Source organism: Tenrec ecaudatus, chromosome 11 (assembly GCF_050624435.1).
Source record: "Tenrec ecaudatus isolate mTenEca1 chromosome 11, mTenEca1.hap1, whole genome shotgun sequence".
NCBI classification, from domain to species: domain Eukaryota; kingdom Metazoa; phylum Chordata; class Mammalia; order Afrosoricida; family Tenrecidae; genus Tenrec; species Tenrec ecaudatus.
Genome location: NC_134540.1, coordinates 69600431 through 69617850, shown reverse-complemented (window position 1 = coordinate 69617850; position 17420 = coordinate 69600431). Strand labels below are relative to the sequence as shown.

General features: G+C 44.3%; 1 protein-coding gene across 2 annotated transcripts in view; it reads right to left on the bottom strand.

Moving 5' to 3' along the window:
* Nucleotides 1–17420, bottom strand: part of NPHP1 (nephrocystin 1) — a 62415-nt gene that overhangs the window by 37050 nt on the left and 7945 nt on the right. The window contains exons 3-9 of one of the 2 annotated variants that reach the window (XM_075563147.1): nucleotides 13755–13815; nucleotides 12533–12657; nucleotides 8792–9044; nucleotides 6642–6743; nucleotides 5560–5660; nucleotides 4750–4792; nucleotides 3523–3610 (exon numbers count right to left, since the gene is read on the bottom strand). In XM_075563147.1, coding sequence (XP_075419262.1) covers nucleotides 3523–3610; nucleotides 4750–4792; nucleotides 5560–5660; nucleotides 6642–6743; nucleotides 8792–9044; nucleotides 12533–12657; nucleotides 13755–13815 — 773 coding nt within the window. The remainder of the gene's footprint in view (nucleotides 1–3522; nucleotides 3611–4749; nucleotides 4793–5559; nucleotides 5661–6641; nucleotides 6744–8791; nucleotides 9045–12532; nucleotides 12658–13754; nucleotides 13816–17420) is intronic. The other variant, XM_075563149.1, reaches the window with a different exon arrangement.

Genomic DNA, 17420 nt, shown 5'->3' with positions numbered 1-17420 from the left:
ATGATGCGCACCTTCCCAACACAACTGCTAAAGACAAATGGGTGAATAAGCAAATGTGGTGAAGAAAGCTGACGGTGCCCAGCTATCAAAAGGTATAGCAACTGGGATCTTAAAGGCTTGAAGGTAAACAAGCGGCCATCTAGCTCAGAAGCAACAAAGCCCACATGAGGGGCACACCAGCCTGTGCGATCATGAGGTGTCGAAGGGATCAGGTATCAGGCATCATCAGAACAACAAATCTTACCATAGTGAATGAGGGAGGCAGTGCAAAGTGGAAACCCAAAGCCCATTTGTAGGCCACTGGATATCTCTTTACAGAAGGGTCTCAGGGAGGAGACGAGCCAGTCAGGATGCGATGTACCAACAATGAAACATACAACTTTCCTCTAATTCCTAAATGCTTCCTCCCCACCTCCCCTCCACTATCATGATCCCAATTCTATCTTGCAAGGTTGGCTAGACCAGAGGTTGTACACTGGTACAGATAGGAACTGGAAACACAGAGAATCCAGGGCAGATGATCCCTTCAGGACCAGGGGTGTGAGGGGCGATACTGGGAGAATAGAGGGAGGCTGGGTTGGAAAGGGCTAACCAATTACAAGGATCTATATGTGACCTCCTCCCTGGGGGACAGACAACAGAAAAGTGGGTGAAGGGAGATGCCGAACAGTGCACGATATGACAAAATAATAATTTATAAATGATCAAGCGTTCATGAGGAAGGGAGAGGGGAGTAGGGAGGGAGGGGAAAAATTAGGACCTGATATCAGGGTTTTAAGTGGAGAGCAAATGTTTTTGAGAATGATGAGGGCAATGAATGTACAAATGTGCTTTACGCAATTGATATATGTATGGATTGTGATAAGAGTTGTATGAGCCCCTAATAAAACGATTCTTTTTTTTAAAAAAAACATTTGGAAGCACATGTAGCTGAGCCTAGCACGACGTAAGAAAGATGGTAGCGACTTGTGAGAAAACAACTTGTCCCATGGTGAAGGCTTCTTTCTTTCTTTTTTTTTAATGCAGAAGTCTATAGCTACCTTTTGGACATTTTAGAGAAAAAAATAAAATCATTAGTTTCACTTCCTAATACAAAAACTTTCTTATACCATCCTTTCATATTTTCGCCATGAAGAATTCTTGTTATAAAATCATGTATTTAGTCATTCTCTCTCCTCTGTGCCAGGTTCTGTGCTAAGAACTTGACAGCTGAGTGAGAGAAGCCATTGAAAAAATAAACAAAGTAGATAAGTAAATAAGCAAGCTAATAGCTGGCTTTGATGTATAAAATGTACAGGAGTAAAAGGCAATTATGTTATCGAAGGTACAGCATCTCTGAGAAAATGGAAATGACCCTGAGACCTAAGGAGGACGAGGCTAGAGCCAGCTGTCCCAGCACAGGACCCCTAAAAGCAGTCCTTCCACAGGAAACCCAATGTCTCAGGGCACACAGAAGGCCGCCCCTTCCTCCCTCTTCACACCAGCTAGACACACAAGTTGTCAAATACAGCGGCATCAAAGAATGAATCAGAAAAGCTGAAACGGTCCGGGGATGCGGGCGGCTCTTTGGGAAAATCTTAAGCCGGAGAAGGCATGCCTCTTCCCTCCAATGTCAAGTTCCAGAGTCACATTACATTCATTCTCTCAGGTCCCTGAATTCAGTCACACGGCCATGCCCTTCTCCAAATGGAGGAACAATAAATCAGAAAGAGACTCGGCCCTGCACACCCTGAAGCCATCATCTACCCTGTGACCGCTTTTACCTTAACTGTTATGTGGGAGAGAGGTTTCTCTCACCATCTAGGCCTCTAGTAGAGAAGCCAAACCTAGAAGTTCATCAATATTCAGACAATGGAGTAATTTACAGCTGCTTGTAAGAATGAGTCCATGCGTGTTTATATCTTTGGGGAATGTCCTTGGTGTGTGGTTAAATTATAGAAAAGGCCAAACAAAACCTCTCTCTGGAAATGAATGTTGGTCAAGCCATAGAAAATGATGACAAGGGGTCAATGGGACCAGGTACCAAGCATCAAATAAAAAAACATCCTATCATTGTGAATGAGGGGGAGCATGGAGTGGAGACCGAAAGCCCATCTGTAGGCAACTGGACATCCCCTTACAGAAGGGTTGCGGGGACAAGAGAAGCCAGTCAGGGTGCAGTGTAGCAGCAATGAAACATAAAAATTTCCTCTAGTTCCTAAATGCTTCTCCAACACCCCCTCCTCCTCAACTATCATGATCCCAATTTTACCTTACATATCTGGCTAGACCAGAGCATGTACACTGAGTACAGGTATGAACAGGAAACACAGGGAAACCAGGACAGATGAACCCCTCAGGACCAGTGGCAAGAGTGGTGATACCAGGAGGGTGGAGGGAAGGTGAGGGAGAAGGGAGAATCGATCACAAGGATCTACATATAACCCCCTCCCTGGGGGACAGACAACAGAAAAGTGGGTGAAGGGAGACATCGGTCAGTGTAAGACATGAAAAAATTAATAATAATTTATAAATTATCAAGGGTGAGGGAGGGGAAAAATGAGCTGATATGAAGGGCTCAAGTAGAAAAACATGTTTTGAGAATGATGATGGCAACAAGTGTACAAATGTGCTTGACACACTGGATGTATGTATGGATTGTGATAAGCGTTGTACGAGCCCCAATAAAATGATTTTAAAAAGAAGAAGAAGAAAAGCACGTGGAAAACTTCCCGCTGACAGCAGGAGCAGGGTCATTTCAGGAAGAAAGCAGTGGGGACCAGTAATTAACCATATTGCTTCTTTTACAACTTAGACAAATCCCAGTTGTGTAAAACGCAAAGACCAGCTCTGTAAACTGAATATTCAGAATAAACACTGGCTTGCGATATAAGAAAACAGGTAAGAAGGCATAATTCTATTTTATCAACGAACAATTCACTCCAGATACACAGACACTATCTCTAAGATCCTGTCTATTTCTAATATATATGTAATTTTTAAATATGTGGCTAGGAATTTTTTCAATAAAGAAAAGTTTTGAGAGAAAAAGACAGTTACCTGAAGTTAATACTTATATATGCATACACTTATACACTTTAAAAATATGTGAGTTCAAGTGCATTTATAATGAAGAAATTATAAATAGACTTGAAATCTTTTTAAATTTTCTGTTATAAACCCAAAGCCATTTAGTAATCCACCTCTATATCTCTTCATATAAAGACTTAAAAAAAAAGTTTGATTCCTACTAGGGTCAGATGATACTGGTGAAGTGATACTTGTTTCAGTTTTTTTCAACCCCAGCTTATAGGGCAGAGTAGAACTAACTACTTCATAGGGTTTCAAAGGCTAAAACCTTTACAGAGGTAGGCAGCCTCATCTTTGTCCCCTGGAGAAACTGGTGGGTTTGAACCATTGACCATTTGGTCAACAACCCAGCTCTTAACCATTTGTGCCCCTTGCTTTGGTTGTGACAGAAACACTAGACTTCAACCTTGATTGCTTGACTCAAAGTGTGGGCGGCTGGCAGATACACCTCACCTTCCTCCAGGAGCTGGGAGAGGGAGGAAGGCCGGAACCCGGCAGGAACGGCTCCCATAGTGGTTAACACACCAACGGTGCTTATCTGCTGAGAGGAGAAACCACAACTGATTTGCTTGTTTTCATCCATCGTCTCACCTCTATGATACTTTCTCCTTACCATCAGAGACCCTACGGTCCCTCAGCAAACCCCACACAAATGTCTATGTCTTATTGGACAAGTACAGCAATTTGGTTGTCAACAAAGTCACGAGAAGATGCTATCACTGACTCCGGGTCTCCCTCTAGGACCTCGGTCCCATGCAGAGTCTAGGGTACAGCGCTCAGCTCTAGACAGCTGTTCCCACACACCTCTTACCAAAATGAACCCACTCGTGTCCCCACCTACAGAGTAGCACCCCAGGACGATGAATTCATATCATCGACTCATATGCACTGAGGAGTTAATGGCTTTCTTATGTATGTGTCCATACGTGCATACACAAGCATGTCCAGGTACATGTCCATATGCATGGACACAGACAGGCATGTGCATGTAAGGTATGAGCAGAGTGAATGGGGAGGCAGGACATGGACATAAGTGCTGGCAGTGGTCATTTACAGAGGTGGGACTCTGAGAAAGTAGAGGGAGAAGGTTCATTTTGTTACATAATTTTTTAAACGATAGGATCCTGGATGATTTTTACTTTTTTGAGCACTGTTGGAATATTAACTGCATATTGACATTCATCTTCATGCAAATGAGAGAAATCCAGGCAGACTCACTGAGATGGATGTTGCCAGGCTCTCACGTCCTACCATGTGTGAGCTAGCTACTCTTCTAACCCAGCAAGATTACTACTTGGAGGAGGGCTTACAGAGATGATGAGATAACATCTCATGTTCTCTACTTGGGATTCCCTCAAGGCGCCCTGGTCTCATCATGGGTCCTGTGTTGAGCTGCTAACTGCCCACAGGCAGTGGATCAAACCCAACAGCAGATCCATGAGAGAAAGAGGAAGCTTTCTGGTCATGTCAAGATTCACAGTGGAAGCCCACAGGAGCAGTTCCAGTCTGTCTTGTTTGGTTGCTGTGAGTTGGAATCAATTCGATAGCAGTGAGCAAGTATCAGTGATATCTTATTTAAGACCTGGTGCTGTCTCCTAAAATCTCCATCCTGGGTGGATTCAGAGCCTGACCGGAACGATAAGGTAACAAGATACCATCAACAAGGCAGGAGAGACCCACCTCTGAGACAGCTTTCTGAATAGCACTCCAGTGGGAATCGGTTCTGGGGAGACAAAATAACGAGATGAGAGCAGGCAAGCTTCATTAATCAAGAGCCAAGATACTGAATCATAAATAAGTTCTGAAAGCCTCCAGGTCTCTAGTGAAAGCAAGGCAGAAGGAAATCATCACACAATTAAATTCATAATGCCCATTAGGTAAAGCAACAGTGTAACTTCACAATGCCCTGTAGGTAAAGCAACAGTGTAACTTCACAATGCTCTTTAGGTAAAGCAACAGTGTAACTTTCTAATGCCCTTTAGGTAAAGCAATAGTGTAACTTCACAATGCCCTGTAGGTAAAGCAATAGTGTAACTTCACAATGCTCTTTAGGTAAAGCAACAGTGTAACTTTCTAATGCCCTTTAGGTAAAGCAACAGTGTAACTTCACAATGCCCTGTAGGTAAAGCAACAGTGTAACTTCACAATGCTCTTTAGGTAAAGCAACAGTGTAACTTCACAATGCTCTTTAGGTAAAGCAACAGTGTAACTTCACAATGCTCTTTAGGTAAAGCAACAGTGTAACTTCACAATGCCCTGTAGGTAAAGCAACAGTGTAACTTCACAATGCTCTTTAGGTAAAGCAACAGTGTAACTTCACAATGCTCTTTAGGTAAAGCAACAGTGTAACTTTCTAATGCCCTTTAGGTAAAGCACTGTTCTCCAGGCACAAGTTGTCTACGCTTCAACAGTCTCCAGTTACATATGGAGCAGTCAAAATAAATAAACGTGTCCTCATCTATTGTGATATCCTCTCATTCTTTTCATCACCTCTGTTTAACACTTGCTCCATCCACTGTTTCGTCCACAACCTCCACAGCTTCTTCACTGCCTTCTCCACTTGATTCTTGGTCTATTTCTTTCATGTAGGGCTGAAAAATCATGGAAATACAAAGTGCTTTATACCAAATGTAAAAATCACCAACAAAAAACCCCCAATACTTTCAGAAAGCAGACCAAGTATAGAGGAATTGAGTATATGGGCCAAATAAAAAAATTAGTGGGTATTAAATCCCAACTACTACTACTAAAAAAGACATCTCTAATTCATAATTGATAATGCAATAAATATGTAATAAAACACACAAACAAAATCAGTGGGGAAAGATGTTCAAGACATGACTAATAAGCATGTTATTTGCAAAAATTATAAGGACTGAGGTGGAGAACAAGCTAAATGCAAAATCAGATGAATAAAAATATGGAAGTAGTCATAGAACATAATCAGGAGATGAAGAAGCCTGTCTTAATGATTATATCAAAGCCAAACATCATATACAGAAAGACTGACAGGTAAAAGCTAAGTTAAAAAGTAAACACATCTGGAAGGTGTCCAAGGATGAATACTTTAGTATGAGCCAGCGTGGACTCAATGGCTGTGGGTTTGTTTTGTTTATTACGATACTACAAAAACTTGTATAAACTGATAAGAAAATGGCTTTTTTAATCCTTTAGAAAAATAGCCAAAAGAACTGAAGTGGAAATTCACAAATGAATATAAATGGTCGCAAGGCAGATGAAATGATATCCAATCTCATTAGCAGCACAAAAAATGCAAATAAAAACAATGATGAGGCTTTGTGTCGGTCACAGTGACAAAAATGAAGCAGACTCCTGAGGACCATCAACACGGGTGAACATGTGCACATGCAAGCACCCTTGTTGGCATGGGTGGGGATGTGCATGGCAGATAGCTTCTGACAGGCAGAAAGCCTTTGTAAAATATAACATATAAAATAAGATCTAATGGTGTAAAGCCTGTATAATAGTCAAAGAGTACAGCATACTGCCTTATTACAAATGTGAAAACGTTTTTAAGGAGAAACAAGAAAAAGCAAACAGCCAAGACTAACTTCCAAGTACGTCCTGGGAACAAGCCCTTCATCTCCTTTGGCGTTCCGAGCGGCCCACCAACCGTCAGGCTTCTTTGTAACCACAAGGAGAATTTCTCCTTTCTACAAATAATAAAATGTAAAAAATTAAGAAAAATAAAATTCAACAATCATGCACATACTTCATTACTAATGATTCCACATATGTGCTGAAGAAAGGGTCTACTGTTTATTCTAATTTTTCATCAAGAGCTTTCTAATACACAACCTCTAAACTAAATGAGACTATAAATGAAATTTTTCTTTTGGTTACTTAGCTATTGTAACACACAAAAGCCACATATTCAAATAGGAATAATCACTTTCAGAAGCCCAATACTTGTTCAAGACACTTTCTGATTTTCTTTATGGAAAAAAGATCTTTTCAGAAGTGGTATATAAACTTCTAAACAATCCAATTCCATTCCAGTCCTATTGTGAAGCAAAAATATTTGAAGTAAAAAAATTGAACTAGCAATATGTGCTCCCCTAATTCACTTGAGAGGAGCTCTGGTAGCATAGTGGGTTACATCCTCTTTAGGCTGCTAACCGCAGGGTCAATAGTTTGAAAGCACCTGCTGCTCTTCAGGAGAAAGGTGAGGCTTTCTACTCCTGCAGAGGGTTACAGTCCTGGGAACCCACAGGGGCAGTGCTACTCTGTCCTACAGGGTGGAAATGTCTGAATCAATTTGAAGACAGTGATCATTCACTAGGTATGTTGTGAATGACACTTGCCCATTTAGAGAAAATACAATTGCTCTTTGAAAAAGTGTTTCTACTCTGGGCAGTTCTACTCTGTCCTGCCATCCAACAACAATGCAGTGGAAACATAAGGATGAAACCAAACTCATATAAAATCAAAATCAATTCAAAATAAAATGGTTTCTTACAAAAAAAGAAAACACAACTTCCACCCCTCAGAACATTCAAAAGCAAACACTTAAAATACACATTATTGTGAACATGGATGACATTTTCAAGAAGTAGGGGGTAGGGGAAGCCCTGGGAACTAAACAATCCACTTAGCTACAATTTATTCTTGCATGTTTTATTGTCAATCAGTTACTAAACTGTGAATCTTCACAAATACAAGTATCAAGAGTCATAAATTTGTTACCATCCTCCTAACAGGAAACACGGCCTCACACCAATCTTGACTCAGGCACAGCTGAGTCAGTGTGGGTACAAAGGAAGGGAGCAGGTCAGTTCCTCATCAAGCCCCTTCCACACTGAGGCAGCAAGAAGAGCTGCTACCTAGCAACAGCATTGAGGTAGTTAAGGTTCATTGTGCCAACCTGGCCAATAAACACATGTGGGGTTAATTAAAGGGCACAGGCGTAAATGGCTTGGTGAGCCTCGCCTTTCTAGTTCTCGGAGTCTCTTGCTTTGTGATGTTTGGACCAGGATGCAGCTGCCTTAGCCAGTTCCCGACTTCAGCTAGCAAGGCTCACGTCCTGCAAGACAACCCTGAGGAGAAGAAGCCACATGGACCTACCCCAGTGCGGTCCTAGGTGCTAGAGAAGCTGCATGGAGACCCCTGCCAGCACTGAGAAGTTTACACGCTCACTGACTCGGCCTTCCTCCTGCAGTTGGCATCATTGCATGTGTTTTGTGAGATGGAGGAGGACGTTGTACATCGGTGTCGGACATATGGGCTAATATTGAACTTATGGGCTTGGACAGCCCTGGGTTGGGATGCTTTTTTAATATACACTTACCCGTTATATAAAACTCTCTCTTATACATATGGGGTTCTGTGGGTCTGTTTCCCTAGTTTCCCTAGACTAACACAAGCATGAAGCCAGCTACACTGCCTCTAGCCAGGTACACTGCCTGGACTTCATCCAAATAAATATATGCATATGACACTCAAGAGTACAGTGCTGAGTTTTACCCCTAACTCGGGAAATGATCAGTATTAGCGCGACCTTAAAAAGGAAGCATGAGCTCTTTTACCATTTTACCACCAGGTGACTTTCATAACAGGCTCTCCTGCTCCTTTGACCTGGTAAATCCTAACTATTACTTAATTCATTTCAACAGAATTAGTCTTAGAGGACTTAACACCAGGAACATGAAAGGCCAGAATACAAACAAGAGTTGTCTTGTTCCTCTGAGGATGCTCTCCCTACCTTAAATGTAAGATCTCCAACCTGCTGGGCAGCAAAATCTCCAACAGCAACATATTCTTCATGGACCGCCTGCTTGGGAGATTCATTTTCCTGTGTATCTTCCTCTGTTCCTTTTTCCTCCTCACTGCTCTCTTCGCTATCTTCCTCCTCCTCATCCTCCTCATCCTCCTCCTCGTCCTCCTCCTTCTCCTCTTCCTCCTCCTCTTCTTCAGCAGAATTATCATCTTCTGATCCTTCGGTATGTGTCCCCGTTCTACACAAAACAATCCTCTAAGATCACTGGTAATACCACTCAGGACCAAACCAAGTATAACTTGTACATAGAACTGATCCAAATTTGGAGCAGGCAGATCAACCGATACTTTCTACCACCTAGCTGAGGATACGTGACTTGAGAGACTGAGCTGAGAGCGAGATCACGCAGCTGAGAAATGCATTGCTATAAGAGAGCGTGTCCAGGACTTGACGTCAGGAGACCTGAATTCAAGCCCTGGACCCATCTGTCCAGCCAGGGCTACCTGAGCAGTATGCACGTGCTTAGAACAGGGGCGCTGGTTTTAAGTTCTGGCTCTAGCTCCACTTCTTCGTGGAGCGGGCTTGGGTAGGTCTCTTGTATTCTTTCTGGTGCTCAATCGTAAAGGGAAGATGAGGACAGAGCCTGACTGAGAAGGTGGTTGGGAGGATTCGAGCAGCTTCAACTTGCAGAGTATTTAGCACAGTGCCCACCCGCAATATGCGTTCCATCAAAGCCAATGCTGCTGCTCATCCCATCATACCTCGGCTCCCACGGCTGGCTCCCTGGATGCAAAGTTGAACCCAGCACAGGTCCTGTCCTCTAGGAGTTTACAGTAAGAGAACGTGGGAACGGAAAGTGGCTCGGCAAGAACTCCAGTACAGGTACACAGAGGAGACTAAGGAAACACACCAGTGGGGGTCGAACCCAGCCTGCACGGGGTGGGGGGTGAGTCAGGAAGAGCCTAACCTCAGGTACTGAAGGATGAGTTGGAAGTGATTCCGTAAAAAGACAGCAGAGAGAAGGAAAAGGAAAAAAGAGGCTCACGAACAAAGAATTTTGAGTCAGGCTAGGCTTGGAGGAATTTAGCGATATGGCTAAAAACAGGTAGAGAGAATCAGACCACTTGAATTTCATATTTAAGATGACATAAGGGAAGGGTCTAATCAAATTTGCCCAAGAATTTTCATTTTGAACTCTTAGTTTTTATTTACCTATATACTCTAGTATAAGCTGACCCAAATACTTGTTTGAAAATTTCAGGTCGGCTTATATTTGAATATATACGGTATCTTCATAAAATTCTTCTCAATTCACAAAGTATGTTCATCTGTTCCTATAAATTCTTTAGGCTATTTAAAAAAGTTAAGTCGCTCTTATTCACTTAATCCCACATTTGTATCATCTGAGTTTCTACTTTTCTTCCCTCTTGATTTTAAAACATTTTCCAGCTATTGAGCCTAAACATTGAACCAGATTCAGAAAACTAGTCCTTAGTCAGTATATCATCAGCTATTATATTTTGCAGCTTTAGGGAAGTTATGTAATAATTTTTATGCATTATATTTCTCTTTACATTTGCTATCTTTTATCTATCTTAGCCATCATTTTCTGTTTGATATAACACAGCAGTAACACTTAGGATTCTGTCTGTCAGTGGACGTCATTATCGGGTCACATCTGGGTCTTTTCTTGTTTCAATATTGAACCTTCTATTTTCCCTGCTTTTTTGCTTTTTTATCTTCCTTTTTACTTTGTTTTAATAATTACTCTATTATGCTGCACATTGTAGATCAACACGGTGAAGACTTTGATTTATATTATTGTGGCAGTTACACACTCTCTTCTTCCTCTTCCTGTTGACAAGCCACATGGAGCTTGGCTGATTGCAGCCAGAGTCCTGGAGCTGGAGGAGCCACATGGAAACCCACGTCAGGGCTAGATGCTTCCACTGCCACTGGATCCACAAGACTTTCCACCCACTGGCCTGTAATCTTCCTGAATTTGCCATAATCGTATGTGCTGTGTGAGTCTATACAAGAATTTATGCACTAGTATCGGACATATGGGCTAATATTGGAGTTATGAGCTAATATGGACTTGATCTGGACTGGGTCAGGATGTTTTCTTAATATACAATTGCCCCTTTATATAAAGCTCTTTCTTATACACACGAGTGTCTCTGAATTGTTTCTCTGGTCCACCCAGACTAACACACTGATCTTCCTGTGAAAGTGTTGCGGTCTGTCCTGGTGTGCAGCTGATGTTCTTGTTCCTGGGGGAGATCTAGCCGAGTTGTGTTCTTATTCCTAAATCATGGTCCTAACCCTTGGGATTGGGTCCCTGTCCCAGCACATGGGCCTTCGGTGCTCTGCACAAAAGTACTCAAAGCATTTGCCAAGAAATTTCCTCTAGTGGGGTACAACCTCCAATGGTTTTCCCAGCACTGGAGTCTCTTTTAAGCAGCCAGCCTCCGCTCCCGACGGGCACGTCCACCCAGGCTTGCGGGGTTCGTGCTCTGCAGCCTTCTTCTCATTCTGGTGCCCTCCCACACGAACGGTATGGCTCCTACCAACACCAACGTGGATTTCCACCTCCTCAACTCCTTCCAGCGCTGCCCTCTGCTAGGGACCGGCCTTCCTGTACTAAAGGCTCCGTGGGGGAGCCTTCCAGACTTGGCTGCACACTTCCTGGCCCTGCGTTGTAATCTGCTGGTTCTCATCCTGAGCTTTGCCCAGCGACTTCCGTAATGAGCCACTTCACCGCGCGCATCGCCCGCTAAGAGTGCTGTGTGGCCGTAGCGACAATGATCAAGTCCAGGAGAGAACCAGATTGTCCCACGGAAGTGAGAGCTGGGGTCAAAACTGGTAAAAAGGTTGGAATGTGGGGGTATGCCGACCTCCACCTGACAGGAGTCAGCTTTGGGCTCATGCTGATTCGCATTAGCCCTGAGGAAGTTAGGTCAGTTCTCATGTCACTGTTACGACCGTGTCAAGACTGAGGTGCAATGCCTTCCAGTCCATGTTTTGCATATTTTCTCGGGACGTCCTCACTGTGTCCAGGGGACGGGTCAGTCCGTGGTACGCTTCCGATCTCAGTACTGGAAACCAGTGGAAATTTGAGAATTCTTACCCTACAGCCTCAGCATTTCCCCAGGACGCAGGGTAATGAGGCTGAGTAGTCGGTGTTTACTGTTCGGTTCTGCAAGCTGGGCTTTTTTAGACTCTACATTCTCCTTTTCAATGAGTTGCTATTAGGTGCCCTGGAGGAGCTTGGGCCCATAGCAGAAAAGGTTCTTATTAACCTCCACCAAAGACAAAAACAAAAACAACCAACGTGCATCTTTGCCTCAAAATGTCTAGAATATTTATGAGAGGAGGAGCCACGTAGGTAGACAGTAAGAATATTTTCATTTTACACATGAACATTAAAGGCATCAATCACCCTTGTTGTCTAACCTCTAGCTTTTCAGATCTCTTTCACATTGTCCCAGCAATCACGTTAGAAATTACTGTGAGCAGGGACCATGGCTTAACACGTCTCGCCTGCGATCTACACATTCTCTTACATACAATCAATAAATGTCGACTGGCGAGAGTGTTACGATCACCTGGCTAATATTAAAATGAAAAGCAACACTGCTGTGTGTCTTTATCTGGATGTAAATACACTGCTGGTGATACAATGTCAGAGAGAAAGGAAGAAAATCTGAAAAGGAGGACACATACTCAGTTACAATGTCCCTGCTCACGACCACAGCGAGCTCTTGCAGTTGGTGCGTAAGCGTATCCAAAAGACTGTGCTCCTCCGCTTTCCTCTGATTGTAGTTCCCCACCGGGGCCGACTCGTCAGCCTATCAGAGAAGAGAGACCCGGTTCGCGGCACCATCAGTTTTGGTTTCCCATGATATTGATTTGATAAGGACAAAAAAATAAATTAAAAAAAACACAGGAGAGTGTTATAAAGTCAAGTAAGTGTTAGAAAATGAAGCCAACATCTACAAACTGGGCCTGTCCACTTTCAGGAAGTGAGCATAACTTCAAAGTCACCTAGGAGACTGCAGTGGGGCGCACACCCAATGGGAACATGAAACTGCACCACATGCGTGCAGTTCCATTTTCTTGGTCGGTACTGAAGACCCTCCAGAGTCCAGGAAGGGCATATTCTAGACAGAAGGTTGGCCTTGGTGTCAAAAAGATGGACAATGGCCGCCCCTGCGTCCTGCCACTTACTGGGGGCGACGGGTTGAGGAAGTTGCTTTACCTCTGTGAGGCTGCTTCCTCCTCAGCGGACCAGGGACAACTGGGTTTTAATCTGAGGTCAGTCGACTTGCTAAGCTGAGGCGTTGGGGGCACTGGAGACATTCAGAAGAGCGCTCACTGAGCACTGGTCTCAAACGGAATACAGGAATGCAAGTACTGCTAGGTACTTTCCGCTACCAATGTTCCGTGGGACCTGCATAGCTGGCTGAAGCTCGTATTCATCTTTAAAAAGTCTCGGGGGATTGCCAAGAGTAAACTCTAGTCTCTGCAAACCCTGCAGCATCACGGACATTGCAGCGGCTGTTGATGTACAAGGCTTCGTTCCCTCTCATCCCGGGCCAGACTGAACGCCCTCCCTACAACGTAATTAAAATGAAGCTACTCTCGACTGGAAACATAAAGCACAGTCAACGCTCACATGGAAAGAGTTTCTTCCTGGAGTCTCGGCTTTCTCAGTGCTGGGTGGGTGCACTGACTGGATTTCACTTTAGTATTTGCAGCCCTGGTTTTCTGCTTTTCGGTACAGACTTCGTAAGCCTGGGGAACCAGCCAGCATGGTCTAAGCTGAGATCAGATGCCAGCACTAACCTGAACCCAGGGATTTACCAGTGCTGACTGTGATCGCACTTAACGAAAGCATTGCATAAACACCAATTTTTAAATAAGAGGATTACCTGTTAATACTTACTTTGCTTAATTTTTGAAGAGTGTTTTTATTTTCATCTATTGCGTGTTTTAACTGGATACATCTAAAATTTTAAAAGGAAAGGAAAAACCTTTTTCATCATCAGAACTAGAAAGTTCGTTTAACAAATCATATATAGTCTGTAAGCAGCAAGGCAGTTAGCTACTTTATGAAAAATAATTGTTTACGCAAATGCATGGAAATGCTTTTCCAGGGGCCCTTACAATAGAGCTAAGGGTCCACAACAACAATGGTGAGTGAGTCGAAGTCCTAGACAGCAGTGAATGGAACTTTGGGGAAGGAGGTCTTTCTTTGCTGAGCCCTGGAGATGCAGTGGCTCCGCGTCAGGCTGTGATCGCATGGTCAGCAGTTGGAAACCACCAGCACAGCGCAGCACAAAGATCGGACTTTCTACTCCCTTACATTGCTACAGTCTCGGAAACCCACGGGGGACCCCCATGAGTCAGCACTGACTGGAAGGCAGTGAGTCTGATATTGGGTTGGTGGCTGATGTTATCAGGTAAGCTAATGAATCTGTCCAGTTGCAGGGTGTGCCCTACTGCTAACTTTTCCTCTTATGAAAGAGAAGGACAGGATGGAAACGGTGACACGCAGCAGAAACATGCCATGCAAAGAGCTATCTGCAAACAGCCAAGAAACCCCGAGGACTGCTGGCAGAGTCAAACGCCGGAGAAAGGCACGGACCAGTTCCTCCTTCACAGTCCCCAGGCAGCATCAATATGGCTGAGGCCCCGATTGGGATCTACTCCAGGACTGCGAGATAACAAACTTTTGTTCCTGAAAGCCATTCGTGCGCTTGTGATCATTTGTCATGATATCTGATGGGCACTCGCCCCGTGACAAGCGACACCACCACCAAGGCCAACGGAAGATCCAACAGCAAGGCCGGGTCCTGAAAGCAGCATGAGTCACACATGGCACCTGGGAGAGCCTGCCTCCAGATCTTCTGTCACTTGTTCTGACAGCTGTCCTATTAACTGTGCCTACATGAATGGAAAGGACAGTCCTCACTGCGAGTGCCAAAGTAGAAAACTTTACACACACACACACGTCCATGTGTGTGTGTGTGTGTGTACATCTCGTGCTATCCAGTCAATTCAGCACACAGTCTGTTGCTGTCCGGGAAGGGGCAGAACTGCTCCCTGTGGAATCTGTATGGGAAGCTGCCTGCCTGCCACATCTCTCTGTCGTGGAGTGGCTGGGGGATCGGAACCTGTCCGTAAGCAGCCAGGTCCCTACAAACACTAGGGTAAGACCAACAAGACTGCTGCAAAGTCGTGAACACCTGTACTGAATAAGTCTCAGCAGTTGCAGCTCCTGTGTCTCAAGGCAGCCTCCATCCAGGCTCCATCATGCAGAAGGCGGTGCTTCCTTCGCGCTGACCTTCCCCCGGGGACTTCCCCACCTTCCACACAGGAAAATGACAGTGGGGCATCCTCAGGGACTCCGAGGGTCTTCCTTTTCAATGTTCTCGGAGTCTGAAGAGCAAAAACTAAGTCTGAAGAGGCAAGATCATGGCTGTCGGGTGGATGGAATAAGGTTTCCCTAGGAAATTCCCAGCCCTTGCTTCCTTCCAAGTTACATTGTCATGGTGGGGGAAAAAATTCCTTGATGTAAGTTTATTGGCATTTTTCTCACCAATGCAGTTTTCCATAAAACTCCTTCCTAATAAGTCCGCATGACCATCCTATGTCTTTTGAGAAAAATGACCCCTTTGAAATAGAAATCTCAAAACAAACCATTCACCCCCATCTCCCCCCTCCCCCAGCCAAAAAGTCACCCTAACCTTCTGTACTGACCTCGGCCTTATCTTAACTTAACCTGGGCCACCAGCAGACTCGCTTGGACAGCACAGCCCTCCTCTTTGAAGGCACCCTAACAAGACTCAGACCCACTGATCGTAAAGACAGGTATAAACATGTTCAGTTTGGGATACGCATGTGCACGTATGAGCTGGAATCCTAGAAGCAATGTTTTCTTACTTAGCCTTGTGAAATAAATGATTGGCTCTAATTATCTTCTTCGGGTCTACAACAAGGAGCCCTGGTGACTGTTGCTAAGTGTTGGACTCCTAACCACACAGACAGTGGTTCAGAAACCACGAGCTGCTCCCCAAGAGGAAGATGAGTCCATGTAATCCAGTAAAGAGTTAAGTCTTCAAAACCCTATATAGGAAAAAACACCCTATATAGGGTCACAGTGGGTTAGATTTGACGGAATAGCAGTGAAGGTGTGTGTGTGTGTGTGTGTGTGTGTGTGTGTGTGTGTGTGTGAATATAACACTGTCCTCCCACCCTTATTTTAAGACATCTGCTTCAGGATGAAAACTAAGCACATACTCACCCTCACTGACTGCAATTGACCCCACGGACAATGACTTAAACCATTTAAAAAGGGAATAAGCCTTAAACAGTGAAAGGGATACAAGAGGGGCCTCCAAAGGGTTTCAACAAATGCCTGCTGTGTGGATAAAAGGTGGAAACATGTTCTTCTAGAAGAGGGGAAGTATATAGCCAGAAACCAAAACCTAACGTCCCGCCACTAAGTCCAGGCGAGCTCCAGTGACCCTCTAGGACAGGGTGGAGCTGCCCCTGGGGTCCTGAGACTGAGACTTCAGGGGAGTACACAGTCTCTTCTCTCCCTCAGAGCAACTGCTGCCCTTGAGGTGAGCACTCCAATTGTAGCCCAGATGTCACCGGGGCTCCCAAGGGAACAGCAATCTGCCAGGCACAACACCCAAGATTTAAGTCAGCAGATATGAAGGACAAGGGCTAATTACAGCCCATGGGGATGAATTAGGAAGTTCTACAGAGGAAATGATGTGTACAAGGCAGGTCTGCTCTACGTAATGACATGGCCCATTATTATGTAAATTATGTCTGTGATAACATCCAAACTGTGAAGGATGTCATTAATCTCAAAGCCATCCAAGGTCTCTACATTATTTAGGGGGAGATAGAGATGCTGATTAAGTTTAACTTTAGCTAAGGCCCTTTTGTAATAAGCCTTTAACTTTTTCTCAAAAGCCTCTTACAGGAAACCTGAGTCTGGTGGCTTCCAGTTCTCATACCTCAACTCTCTCCTCTTCCTCCTACCCGAAAGACTCTTCTCTGAATGAGTCCCACCATGACCCAGGGGGAAGCACAGCTGCTGGAGAAGTTCTTGGACACCAAAGTCACAGCTCATCCTAGTCTGGCCAGTGCTCCTCAGGCTCCAGGCTCACCCCCGCCGTTGTCCATGGATCTTTACTCATATTTACAATAATGAGAGTACCCACGAGAGCTTTCTAGAATAGCCAAGCAACATGGTCCCTCCCTCCCTCCTCAGTAACAACGGATAAGCAAAGACCGCCGGGCACAATAAAATTTAAGCCTAACCAAAAAATACATTAAGAAATTTTAAAAGCCCAAATCCAGGGGAAGCAAAGGCAATTCAGAAAACAGAAAAGAACTTTTAAAACAAAACACAAAAACTCTCCTAAATCACAGGGACCTGAGGAAATAATCCAGCTGGTTGGCATCTACACCACCAATAGCTCACTACCGAGTCCATTCCAGCACGCAACCCTGCAGGACAGACTAGACCTGCCCCTGTGGGTGGATGAGACCTCATGTTTTATGAGAGTACACAACCTCACCGTCCTACCAC